This window comes from Choristoneura fumiferana, chromosome 24, assembly GCF_025370935.1.
Source record: "Choristoneura fumiferana chromosome 24, NRCan_CFum_1, whole genome shotgun sequence".
Lineage (NCBI taxonomy): Eukaryota > Metazoa > Arthropoda > Insecta > Lepidoptera > Tortricidae > Choristoneura > Choristoneura fumiferana.
Window position 1 is genome coordinate 3,000,538 of NC_133495.1, and position 12,589 is coordinate 3,013,126.

Below are 12,589 nucleotides of genomic sequence, written 5' to 3' on the forward strand. Positions count from 1 at the left end.
TTTGACCGAAAAAGTCAGTACGCGTTGTAGTAATAACTGATTTAGCTTCTATGTTTTACCTACTGGAAGAGTCTATAATGTTCATTTAAATTTATAATACCAGCTTACGTCCGTATTTTAGACTATTCAGCTAATTCACGGAAACCAAGTTTGATTCACAATCCCCCATAAATCGCAGAGTATATGACTCATGTTGTGTTTCACGACAAATTATATATACATATATTACAGGGCCATAAATTATTGTTATAGGTAAAGCATTTTAAAATGGAAGAGGTCGTTACTGTATCTTCAGACGTTCCGTTTTGATAGTTAATCTTATCTCATGATAACGTTATATTTGTGATGTAATTATTGATGAGTTATAATTAAATTCAAGCGCCTGAAAATTTTATTTGGGCTTTTATCAGATCTTCAGTGGCATTGCTATGTATAAATTTGAAGGCGCTCAAAAGTTTATTCTACTCGTATACTCGCCTGTTGCTGTTGCGTAGAATTCGTTTATCGCTATTCCGTGGGAACTATGCAATTTTCCAATAAAAATTATCTTATGTCCTTCCCCGAAGCCCCGATGCTTAAACTATATGTATACCGAATTTCATCTAAATCGGTACAGCGCATGAGACGTGAACACGTAACAAACGAACTTACAAACTTTCGCATTTATAATATTAGTGGGAAGTAAAGTGGGGTGCAATTGCACAAGAAACTTGGCAAAGTTTTTTTTTTTTTCAAAACAGAAGCTATCAGCTTGTTCAGTAAGCTCATAGTCAAGTTACAGAGCTCAATAGAGTACTTATATATTTATTAGACCATTTTGTTATTTATTTTAATTAATTAAGTATTGTATACATATTATATAGTGACCTACTCACCATATTCCAGTTTCTAATACTAAGTCGATCGTCTCCGGCATCTCTAACCGGAAGCCTGGAATAATATATATTTTAAACATTAATATAGACGTACACATGCCACTTTATTATTAGATGAAAAAACTGTGAAAATAACGCACGTTTTAAAGTAAAATTACTTAAGACATTATTGAAAATTAGGTACCTAACGTCGATCACTATGAATGAAACTGACAGTTTGGTCGTTGAAACAACGTCAAAACGTAAATGAAATGACAGACTACTTTGGTAAAAATTAAAGAATGAAAAAAAAAATTTTTTTTTTAATCATCCCTCATTTCGATAAAACTAAACTAAGAGCGGTTACAGACCTAGTGAATAATGTTTTTGTCGTCGTATTTTTGTTCGTATTTGCTTCACCGTAAAGCTCGTGGTAATTTTCAGATGTAATTTCGCACATGAATGTGGAAAACTCAAGAGTTACGAGCCGGAGTTTGAACCCAAGATCCTCTGCTTAAGAGGCGATAAAACAAACCACTAGGGCCAAGGCGGGTCATTTTTTTTGCGGCTTTTTTGTGATAAAACTTGGCAGATAAATCATCAACTCAATTAGACATTTGTCAGAAACGTATCACTTTTTACAGTTTCATCTGTCCCGTTCTCTGTCTGTAGTCAAATCTTGTAAGTTAAATTTGACCAACTTCCAGTAATCAGATTGACTTGAAATTTGGAATACTGATGTAAATCGCGTGACAATACAATAATCTACTAGTGACATCCTAGTCCCAGGATCTTCTCCGCAGGACGGAACTCTTCAACGGTTAATAGCATAGACTTGAAATTTGGTATGCAAAATGTAGTTTGGGTGACAATGCAAGTACAGTCAACAAAAAGTACAGTCAGCAAAAAAGTTTGTATTAAAAATGAAATTTTTATGGTTAGGTTATTTACTTATGAGTATCACTAGAATTTTGGGCTGTAATAATGGTAGTATCAAAGGTGCTCACCGTCTGAAATTATTCTCCTAATTATACTGGCCATGTCTTTGACCTCTGCTGCGTAGAAATTATCACCGGTATAGGGGGTGATACCTAAATCTGAGAGGAGGATGTAAGGAGCATTACAGTTTATAGTACTACGGTAGGATAGCGCGGACGCACGCTGCCCTGCGCTTTGAATAAACTACCATATGATCCTGAATTTGCCATGTTTTAATATAATATAATTATGAAAATATAGATATACAGACAATGTTTAGCGAAAAGAACACTTAAATTGGTGGAAATTTGATTTTTAGTGTTTTTTTTTCTATAACCTGTAACGCCTTCTCTTATGCAGCAAGTATGGCGCTTCTTGCGTGTGACGTCACATGCAAATATGTCTTGCTCCGTCTAATCTTGAATTTCAACCTTTATAAATTTGTTATTTGTAAAGGTAACTTAAAAATTGTTTCTCTATTCGATAACAGGTATTGTGTAGTTTTAATTTATAAAACATATACAAAATAGTCAAATACCGTATGGCCGTGTGATAGATAGAAGTGATGAAAACGATTTTGTTACCAAGTGTGTAAAGCAGGGTCCACATATGTATCATTTTGCCGATCACGATCACGCGTATCGTATTGAGCTCGCGTATCCTAAAGTATGGACGCTCACTTTGGGCACACCGCATCACTAGCATCGTCGCGTGAAAAAATGCGTCCATAGGTGCTAAGCTAACCGTAGCGTAGCAGCGTATCGTATCATAACGTCGTATCATATCCGCTATCCGTAATCCGTATCCCCTGTGATGATCGGGGAAAAACCGATCGAACGATCACGGCGTATCGCGTATCAAATCATAACTTCGTATCGTGATACAGTATCAAAAAACGTCTATACTTACCGATCTTGATACGCGTATCCGACCGCGAGTGTGCGGGGTATATAATATACGCGTATCAACATCGATCACAAGCGATCAGATACGGTGCGCTGTTTTGCGTCCACACTAGCGATCTTGATACGCGCGTGAGTGCAACGCGACGGAGATACGATACGACTAAATGATACAAATGTGGACGCAGATTTAGACCAACGCCCCGACGACGCGATCGCATTCACCATCTCTTTCTACCCTCATCTTATACCGTGTGACAGAAAGAAGTGGTGAAACGATTGTGATTCCAAGTGCGTTAAACCGTTTACTCACGAGCTGTAACTGTAACGTTGCACGTTACAGTTACCAAAAATCATAGTGTATACGTAGTTCGCGAGCGGAACGCGCTGTGCTCGGGCGAGCCGATGACGGCCAGGTAATAACCTAAAAACATAGTGTGTACGTGGTCCGCAAGCCTGCTGCGAGCAGAATATGTGCGGCTTGCAGTGAGCCGACGAGTGTCGGTTTCTATAACCTCGTACTGTATCTGTTACAGCTCGCTTGATGAGTACGCTCGGTGAGGCGCTCGATGGATGTCACGAGTGAAGATCGTTTCAAGCGTACCCGCTAGAACCTGGTAACGTATACATTCGATTACAGTTACAGCTCGCTAGTGAGTACCCGGCTTTAGACAATAAATACCCTGAGGCCGTATCGTCTAACGTTTTTGACACTCGCGATCACAATCAAATGACAGTTTTCGCATACAAAAATCTTTTTGATTTTATAAACCTTCTTAATATGAAAGGATACAAGTCATCATATCGAGCAGCGACTGCGGCGGCTCGGGCGCGGCGCCGAGCGCGCGTACGCTCGCGTGAACTCCTTGCGCAGATCGTGGAAACGCGCATAATGCGCTGGCAGAGTCAACTCCTTCGAACACGCCTCGGGGTGCAGGCATTGTCTGCAATAAGAATAAACGTTTATTTTACGCACACGTTTGGTAAACTTCTTACTTAGAAGGTGATATCACAAAATCTTATTTATTATAGTACTTTGACGCGCTTTAACCATAGTAAAAGAGAACAAGTATGCACACTCCGACCCTTTAGGAGACTTAACTGCCTACTCCGGCGCCGACGCTTAGGGTTGTCGATGTCTATTTTAGATTCATTAGTTACCTACCGGCAAATAATTGTAGTATGAAAGTTAACTTAAAATTGTCTAATATCTGTGTCTAGAGAAACACGATTCTTTGCCGCTCTATTATTATTATATTAAATTTTAAATATTATTTATAAATTCGTTTAAGTGGTGATGGCGACTGTGTACATACTACTCATGTTTCCTACACATAATACTATTACTATATTGTTTATAGGTAGGTAGGTATCTATTATTTTATTATGTGTCCTTGCACTAAACTATCACACTACACTTATAATATACTACTAATTTGCACTATACCTAATACAAAAAATACGTAAGTACCAGTATGCGAACGTAAAAGGTGACGGCAGCGCAGCCTTGAAAAGAAAACTTAATCCTTAAATTATCAGTGTGTGCGTGCGTACCGGCGCCAACCGGCGCGCACACGTTTATTTAAGCGTTTAAGCCGCGCGATGTACATACTTTTGTTCGTAGTGAACCTACTTTGTTCTCTTTTACTATGCTTTAACTTTGTATTTTTTTGTTTTCATTGATAAAAGAAATACCTACGTGTCCAATGTTTATTGATAGATAACCTAACTGACGAACTGGTTAAAATAGCATATTTTACTACCCGAGAAAAATGTTGAGATTTAATAACCATAAAGTTAATGTATCTTTTTGAGGAAAATATTATTATAGATATTGAACAAAAAACAACAATATAATCCAATACCTACGTAAACTAAATGCAACAAAACAGACATTGTCGAGAAAATCCTGATCTTTAACCCCACTATTTACGGTCGAGGTCACTATTGTGTACCTACCTTCCTAAGACTACAAAAACACCTTAACACTTACACTATACGACAAGTAGGGTTACCACCCACACTATTTTTTTATTATTTAAGTTTTACTGATATTATTATTAAGTCAGTGACATTATAGTTACAAACACAATAAAAGTCCTATTGTTCTGCACGATACTTGGTTATAGACCTTGTACTATGGGCACTTGAATATGCGGAACAAATAAAGAAAATCAAATCACGTTTATTGAACAGATCAATTTAGAATTACAAAAGTCAACACATTTCATTTGAAGGACAGAAAAAGAATAAAAAAATACCATAAACAATCATTTCATGTTCCATATAGTTTGGAACACCTATAATAACCTGAATTGAATATAAAGGTACCTACTTTAAAATTAATTTGCTACAGATGGTCACACCAATCCAACAATTTTCTAAAATATTTGAAAAGCCTTGTATACCTAGTACCTACTTATCGTACTATATATTAATCAATTGCACCTACTAAAACCTTAACCTTGAGGGTCTGCTTCACAGATTTAATGTGATGCCGTCTTTGTTTATTCCCTCAAGACAAACCGAGACAGCATCACAGACATCCGTCACATAAAAATTATCAATAAGTGGTAAAACATGCCCTTAATTAATCTAGTAATATTGAAGTGTAAATATTGGTATTTAAAAAAAAATATTAAAAAAATAGTGGGAACCCTATTAGGTACCTACTAAGTGCCACTTACAATAGTTCGGTACATATTTGTTATTTAACACGATACTTACGTTCTCGACAGTACTTATTCACGAGTAATAAATAATTCATCATAAAAAAACAAAAGTCGACAATGTTTTGACTCTCATATAAAATTAGGTCGTGAGTTCAGCCGTGATTATTTAAATAATAAACAGATATGCAGTGACCTTTAAAATCGCAGGAAGTGAGCTCGTTTTGTATTTCAATGCCTCTATGAAAACAGTTTAGGGTTTATCGGTTTCCGTTATACTGCGTCAACGCCGAGCAATGGCTGTGGCAATGGTCAAAGATTTTCGGGAAGCGAGAATCGACAGCTCAACGGTAATTTTCACTTTCTCAAATGCCATCAACGCACATGCGAGTTCAATTTGCCGCTAATTATGGTGGCAGCACTGGGCGATGAACGCCATTTATTGGCCATTTTATTGGCTAGCAGCCAACGCAAAATTTAACTATAGACAATAAAATGTAGAAGTTAGGTAAAGACACAGAATATATAATAGTACTGGCATACAGATATCCAGTCGTATAAAAAAAAAAAAAAAAAAAAACAGAATGGACACGCTCCGCCCCGCACCGGTTCGAGTTACCCACCCCTCAAGCGCAGATTGTAGGAAACCGTAGGAGGAAGCAGTCGGGCGCGCAACGCGATGTATGTCGGCCGCACCGTCGCACGGCACTAAGTTCGGGAGCAATAACTTTGCGAAATGGTGATATACTGTTCATTGTATGGGTGTTGTCAACAGCCAAAGATAAGAAAAGGAGTTCTTTTCGATTTCCGAAGGACGAAAAAAGGTAGGTAAGGTACCTAACCAACTTTAATTAGCAACATGTACAATGTAGGTATTAGGTAACTGGGGAAAAACCAATACCTAGGTTTAAAAGTTTGTACCTATAATGTATAAATAGACGTCTTATATTAGTCTGTAGGTATTTGTAAAAATGATTTATTAATTATTTCCTATCAATAGATCAATATCTTATCTACAATCACTATATAAATATATAACAAATTGTCTTTACAAAAAACTAGGTATACACTTATTCACTTGTTTTTAAACACTTAATTTAGACAAACGATACCTAATACTTTCCGCACCTATCTCTTTCTATGCCGCTATACAGTCGTGCAGTCGCGAGTCGCCACTCACATGATCTTCCGAACGCTGTAACTTGTTTTCGTCCGCGCGGTAAATAATTAATTTAATCAGTTGCTCTTTTCTTACTACGCTATTTTCTTATTACGCTATTATAATACGCGATTAGGCTCTTCGAGTAGGTACCTACGGATTAAATTTTATTATCATTTACTTTTTTTTTTAATTTCAGGTGCAAACTATGGGTCGTAGCGTCCGTTCGTTCAGATTTAAACAATAAAACTGTGGAAAATCTAAACGTCAGTTACTACATTTGTGATTTACACTTAAAAATACAGATCGTCTAGCAAAAAATTTAAAACGTGATGCAGTTGCCGACCAAAATTTGCCACAAGATATTCGTCTAGATCGAACAAAATATACTCAAACTGAATATAGTATTTCTCAGGCGCATATCAACAATAGAAGATGCTTCACAACTTCAATTTCGAGTGTTTCAGATTGTTCAACACAGACTACGAAAGATTTGTCTGCCAACACACCACGTAAAAAAAAATTGCTTAGGGATATAAAACTATTTACGAAAATTATTTCCTAAAAACCCGAAAATCAGTCATATTCTAATAATTTGTCGCTCGTACAAAGTCACATAATTTCCGTGAAATCCGCGCACCGGCAGTTCAATGCTCGGCTCGGTGGCTGTGACTCCGCGAGCAAGCGCCAACTTGTCAGTGGCGCGCGCGAGAAATTGAGGTTCCTACCCTGTCTACTTCCTTTTCTTAATAAAAATGCTTTCTAAAAGTATCGCGATTAATACGACATGAAATAACTAATTAGGTAGGTACCGAATAATTCGTTCAAGTTTGTAGTCATATATTTGTTGTAATTTAAAATAATAATGCTTAAATACATAGACAGACACATTTTAAGTAGGTTTAAATAAAAATATATGATTAACGATTACATTTATTTACACATTTAAGTCATACCTACATACCCTATAGTACTAGGGTTTTGCGATAGTCAGCCCTGTGCAGCTTACGCACACATTGACGCGTGTACAGACATCGTCGTGCCTATGTAGATTCAAGAACGCGTATTTTGTATGGCGTGTCCGCCCTGTGGTAAAGATAAACAATATTTTTCATACTACGTTGTTTTGTCACAATGTCAAGCTAATTACGGCAAACTGTTACTGTTTCAAAGCAACTTCGTTTAACCTCCAAGTTGTATTGAAAGCTGTCGTGTTTCAAATTATTTCTAAAATATACTGACGTGAAACAAACAAGCTGAGATATGTGGTGCATTGGTGCATAGGAGAAATTCGTGTCTGTATCACTGTCCAGTGGTGTAGTGGTATAGCACGTGGCACGGAATGCCGAGGACATGGGTTCGATTCCCAGCGCTGGTCTTATTTTTCTGGATTTTCTATGCATATATATTTCAGTTTGTATTTTCGATATGGGTTTTACGGGATTAACGTAAAAGTTACAAAAAAAAAATTGGAATCGAAATAAAAAATACAAAAAGATTCCAAAAAACCAATCTTAATTTGATTGCTTAGTAACGACATCTCTTGTCCGGGTGAGCGGTTAGTTCCATAGGGTGCTAAAAGTTTCTCGATGAGTGCTAAAGCATAGATGTCGCTAGTTGTCGCTGCTTAAGTGACTAAATAAGAAAACAAACAAGCTGAGATATAGGTACATGTGGTGCATAGGAGAATTCGCGTCTGTATCACTGTCCAGTGGTTGGTGTAGTGGTATAGCACGTGGCACGGAATGCCGAGGACCTGGGTTCGATTCCCAGCGCTGGTCTTATTTTTCTGGTTTTTCTATGCATCTATATTTCAGTTTGTATTTTCGATATACTGACGTATCGTAATGTGACAATGGAGAAGAGACCCATTTTTGTTTCCCTTTACCGGATGTTTGGAAATTAACTCGATATCATATCCACATCTACTACCCAAAAATAAAAGATTATAATCAAACTATTCTTATTTTAATGACAATGTTTTTGAATTGTAACGCATGACAACATGTCTCGACAAAAACATTAAAATTTATAAGGTGTATGTTATATGTATGTTTTGTATTAGGATGACGCGGACGGCACAATCATGGACATGATAATTATGTTAAGTACAAGTAGTACCCAGTAATTGACAGCAATGATTCAATCCCTTATAGCTCACCATTCATGAACTTTACTCGTTATGTTTATGATCATCAGTTATCTAAACATTAATATTATTAGTATCAAAAAGTTAGGTTCCGTTGGTCCGTTCCTTAAAATTTGCGTTTCCGTGACCGAATTCATCTAAATCGGTTCAGCGGTTTAGACTTGAAAGGGTAACAAACAAACAGACTTACAACTTGCGCATTCATAATATTAGTAGAGTTAATATGTCTGTTGTCGTCTATTTTTTCTTAAGATTGTTTTTTTGGAATCGTTCATCCCGTAAAACCTAAATTGAAAAATACAAACTGAAAAATAGATGCACAGAAAAACCAGAAAAATAAAACCAGCACTGGGAATCGAACCCAGGTCCTCGGTGATCAAACCATCAGTGGTGTAGCGGTATAGCACGCGGTACGGATTTTTTCTTGTTTATGGGTGATTACTAGTGAACAATAAACTTTATTTTGACACTGCAACTCCGTTTCCTTCAAGTGGACGTATTAATACATACCTAAGTGGGGGCTGGCCGTCCGTGACGAGCCTGAAGAGCGGCGAGTGCGGGTCCACTTGGAGCGAGCGCGCGAACTCGTCAAACTGTAACATATACACGACCTCATCAAGAGCTGCACACTATATCCATAGACAGAAATTGGTGGATTATTCGCGTAGTTCCTTTGGCTGTTCCTTCGAGAAACTATTTCGTTTTTTTCACACTAGTACCTAAAGTACAATTCAATAGAATCTGTCAATTTTCTACATATTTAAGACACCCTATCGTGGGCACACTTGATTATATATGTCCCTGTTGTTTGCAATTATCATCTAAAGGAATCAAAAAGAATAATAGTCACATCACAAAGCCTTAGGCAGCCCGGTGTTTATATTAGTGTAGGCTGGAAGTGTCGACAGGATTGTCAGATTCTATTGAATTGGAGTTTACCTTCCACTGCTACCCACTTTTCTTTCGCTCTTGTTCCTTTGCAAGAACTGAAGGTGCTACTGCGAAAGGAACAAAGGCGAAATAACCTCCTCCTTTTTTGAAGTCGGTTAAAAATACACGCAGTTCTTCCTTGATCTCTTGTGAAGGAACTGGTGCCAAAAAACGCAATAGTTCCTTCGAAGTAGTTTCATGGGTAAAAACAATATCTATTATAACTAAAAAAATCAACCCGGCTAACTCACATCTTAAATCGAGTGTAGCTCGACATGTTTCGGGTTAATTAGTAGCCCTTCCCCTAGGAGCAATGCGACTCGGCGGCTGCTGCAACAAGCGCACTGCGCGCCACCGCTCTGCTCGCGCAATCACCCGACGAATCTAACTTATTATAGGAAAACAGGGTTCGAACCCACAATACTCTGCTTGAGCCTCTATAATCCCTCATAGGTCAAACCACTAGGCCACAGCTGGTGTTTATTAACAATCAATACAACAACACATACATCACGCCTGTATTCCTAAATGGGGTAGGCAGAGCACACGAAACGTTACCGCTTCGGAGCCACTTTTAGCAATTTTAGGTGTAAAGTTTGACAAAAACGGTACAATAGTGACAGGTCAATACATCAGGTTAACTCGGGGATAACGCTGATTATTAATTTTATAACTATGAAATTCATTAACCAAACCGTTTGTCGATTATCCTAAGCTACGGTACGGTACAGTCAATTAAATCAACATGTAGAGACGCCGGAAAACTTTGATTATTTAATTGACATAATATTCTACAATAACATTTAAATGTTAATAACCTTTGGTCAATTATAGATAATTATTTATTTACGTTATTTTGGGAACGTTTAAATATTTTTATAAATGATCGTTGAGTTGGCTACATAAGCAACTCGGCCAACAATCGAGGAAACTAAATCGCTTAAAAGGGTGGAACCTTTTCAAAATCTATTTCACTAGTACATGATCAGTTTCAGAACTACCTTCACTCATCAGTTCCAAAATCAAAAGTCGACTCGTTTATCCTGTAAGTAGGCCGCAAGGGGTTATTTTACATGTCATTATTGTAGGAGCTTTCGGAAAACCGCAGGAAACTTGGCAGAAAGTAATTTTGACAATTTTTTGAGACGGAATACTCGTCAAAAATGCCTAGGATATTTTTTTATCCCTAAACAGTTTTGAACATTAAATTTATAAGCGACTAAGAAGAAGCTTCATGTTAATGATTCTTTCGAACTGATCTGATGCAGAAGCCGGAAGTCAGGCAACGGAACTCTGTTATAAAACAACGTAACTAAGCCGTGTTTGGGCTTAATGGAATCTTGTGAGATGTACTTTGGCTACAAATCACTTAAAAGTGAGAAATAAAGAAATTTTTTAACAAAATATAATCAATATGTGACGGCACCTATCATGGGCATGTTAAGCACAGTCCCAGTAATGGACAATAAATTCAAATTCAAATCGTTTATTCAGTAAATAGGCCACAATGGGCACTTTTACACGTCATTTTTTTTAAACCATCAGCGCTTTCGGATATACATATATAATACATAATTACAAATAAAACACTTATAAAGTACAAAGTATAAAAATTAAAGAAAAAATTACATGAAAAAAAATAAGGATTCATTCAATGCCTTAAATATAGCTCACCATTCATAACTTTACTAGTTGTGATCATCAATTATCTGAACATTAGTATTTTTTGGCTCCGGCGTCTTATGTCAAAGTCGTAAAATGTCCAGGTGCCCAGGTCGTAGAATGTCCTGGTAGTACAATGTCAAGATCGTAAAATAACCAGATAGTAGAACGTCAAGGTCGTAAAATAACCAAGTAGTAGAATGTCAAGGTCGTAAAATAACCAAGTAGTAGAATGTCAAGATCGTAACATGACCAAGTAGTAGAATGTCAAGATCGTAACATAACCAGGTAGTTAAATGCCAGGTTGTAAATTGATATTAATAGTACATAGTACGATTTTTTTTAACAATAAAGTAAACCCGACTTTGTATACCGAAATTTATCTAAATCGGAAGGAATAATGGGGAATTTTTTGTGGATCGGCATGGCAATCATTCAATCAATTGCATGGCTGTGTGCGGTCCAGATTTAAAATTTTATTACTCCTACATTAGTAAAGATTGACATTTTACTACTTTGACATTTCGCGATTTGGACCGTCTGAGACATAGACATTAGTAAAGCTTGACATTTTACTACTTTGACATTTCGCGATTTGGACCACCCGAGACTTGGACGTGGCACGACTTAGACGATGTAAGACATGGACCTCTTACGATGTGGACGCAATTTCGACACTGGACATTTTACGACTTTGACGTAAGACGCCGGAGCCAAAAAATTCCCCATTATTCCTTCCGATTTAGATAAATTTCGGTATACAAAGTCGGGTTTACTTTATTGTTAAAAAAAATCGTACTATGTACTATTAATATCAATTTACAACCTGGCATTTAACTACCTGGTTATGTTACGATCTTGACATTCTACTACTTGGTCATGTTACGATCTTGACATTCTACTACTTGGTTATTTTACGACCTTGACATTCTACTACTTGGTTATTTTACGACCTTGACGTTCTACTATCTGGTTATTTTACGATCTTGACATTGTACTACCAGGACATTCTACGACCTGGGCACCTGGACATTTTACGACTTTGACATAAGACGCCGGAGCCAATTTTTTTGTGGATCGGCATGGCAATCATTCAATCAATTGCATGGCTGTGTGCGGTCCAGATTTAAAATTTTATTACTCCTACATTAGTAAAGATGACATTTTACTACTTTGACATTTCGCGATTTGGACCGTCTGAGACATAGACATTAGTAAAGCTTGACATTTTACTACTTTGACATTTCGCGATTTGACCACCCGAGACTTGGACGTGGCACGACTTA

At 37.1% G+C, this 12,589-nt stretch overlaps 1 protein-coding gene across 1 annotated transcript in view; it reads right to left on the bottom strand.

The window, feature by feature from the left end:
• Nucleotides 1–12,589, bottom strand: part of fus (epithelial splicing regulatory protein fusilli) — a 122,413-nt gene that overhangs the window by 52,031 nt on the left and 57,793 nt on the right. The window contains exon 3 of the mRNA XM_074106703.1: nt 9,222–9,304. Within this exon, the coding sequence (XP_073962804.1) occupies nt 9,222–9,304 (83 nt within the window). The remainder of the gene's footprint in view (nt 1–9,221; nt 9,305–12,589) is intronic.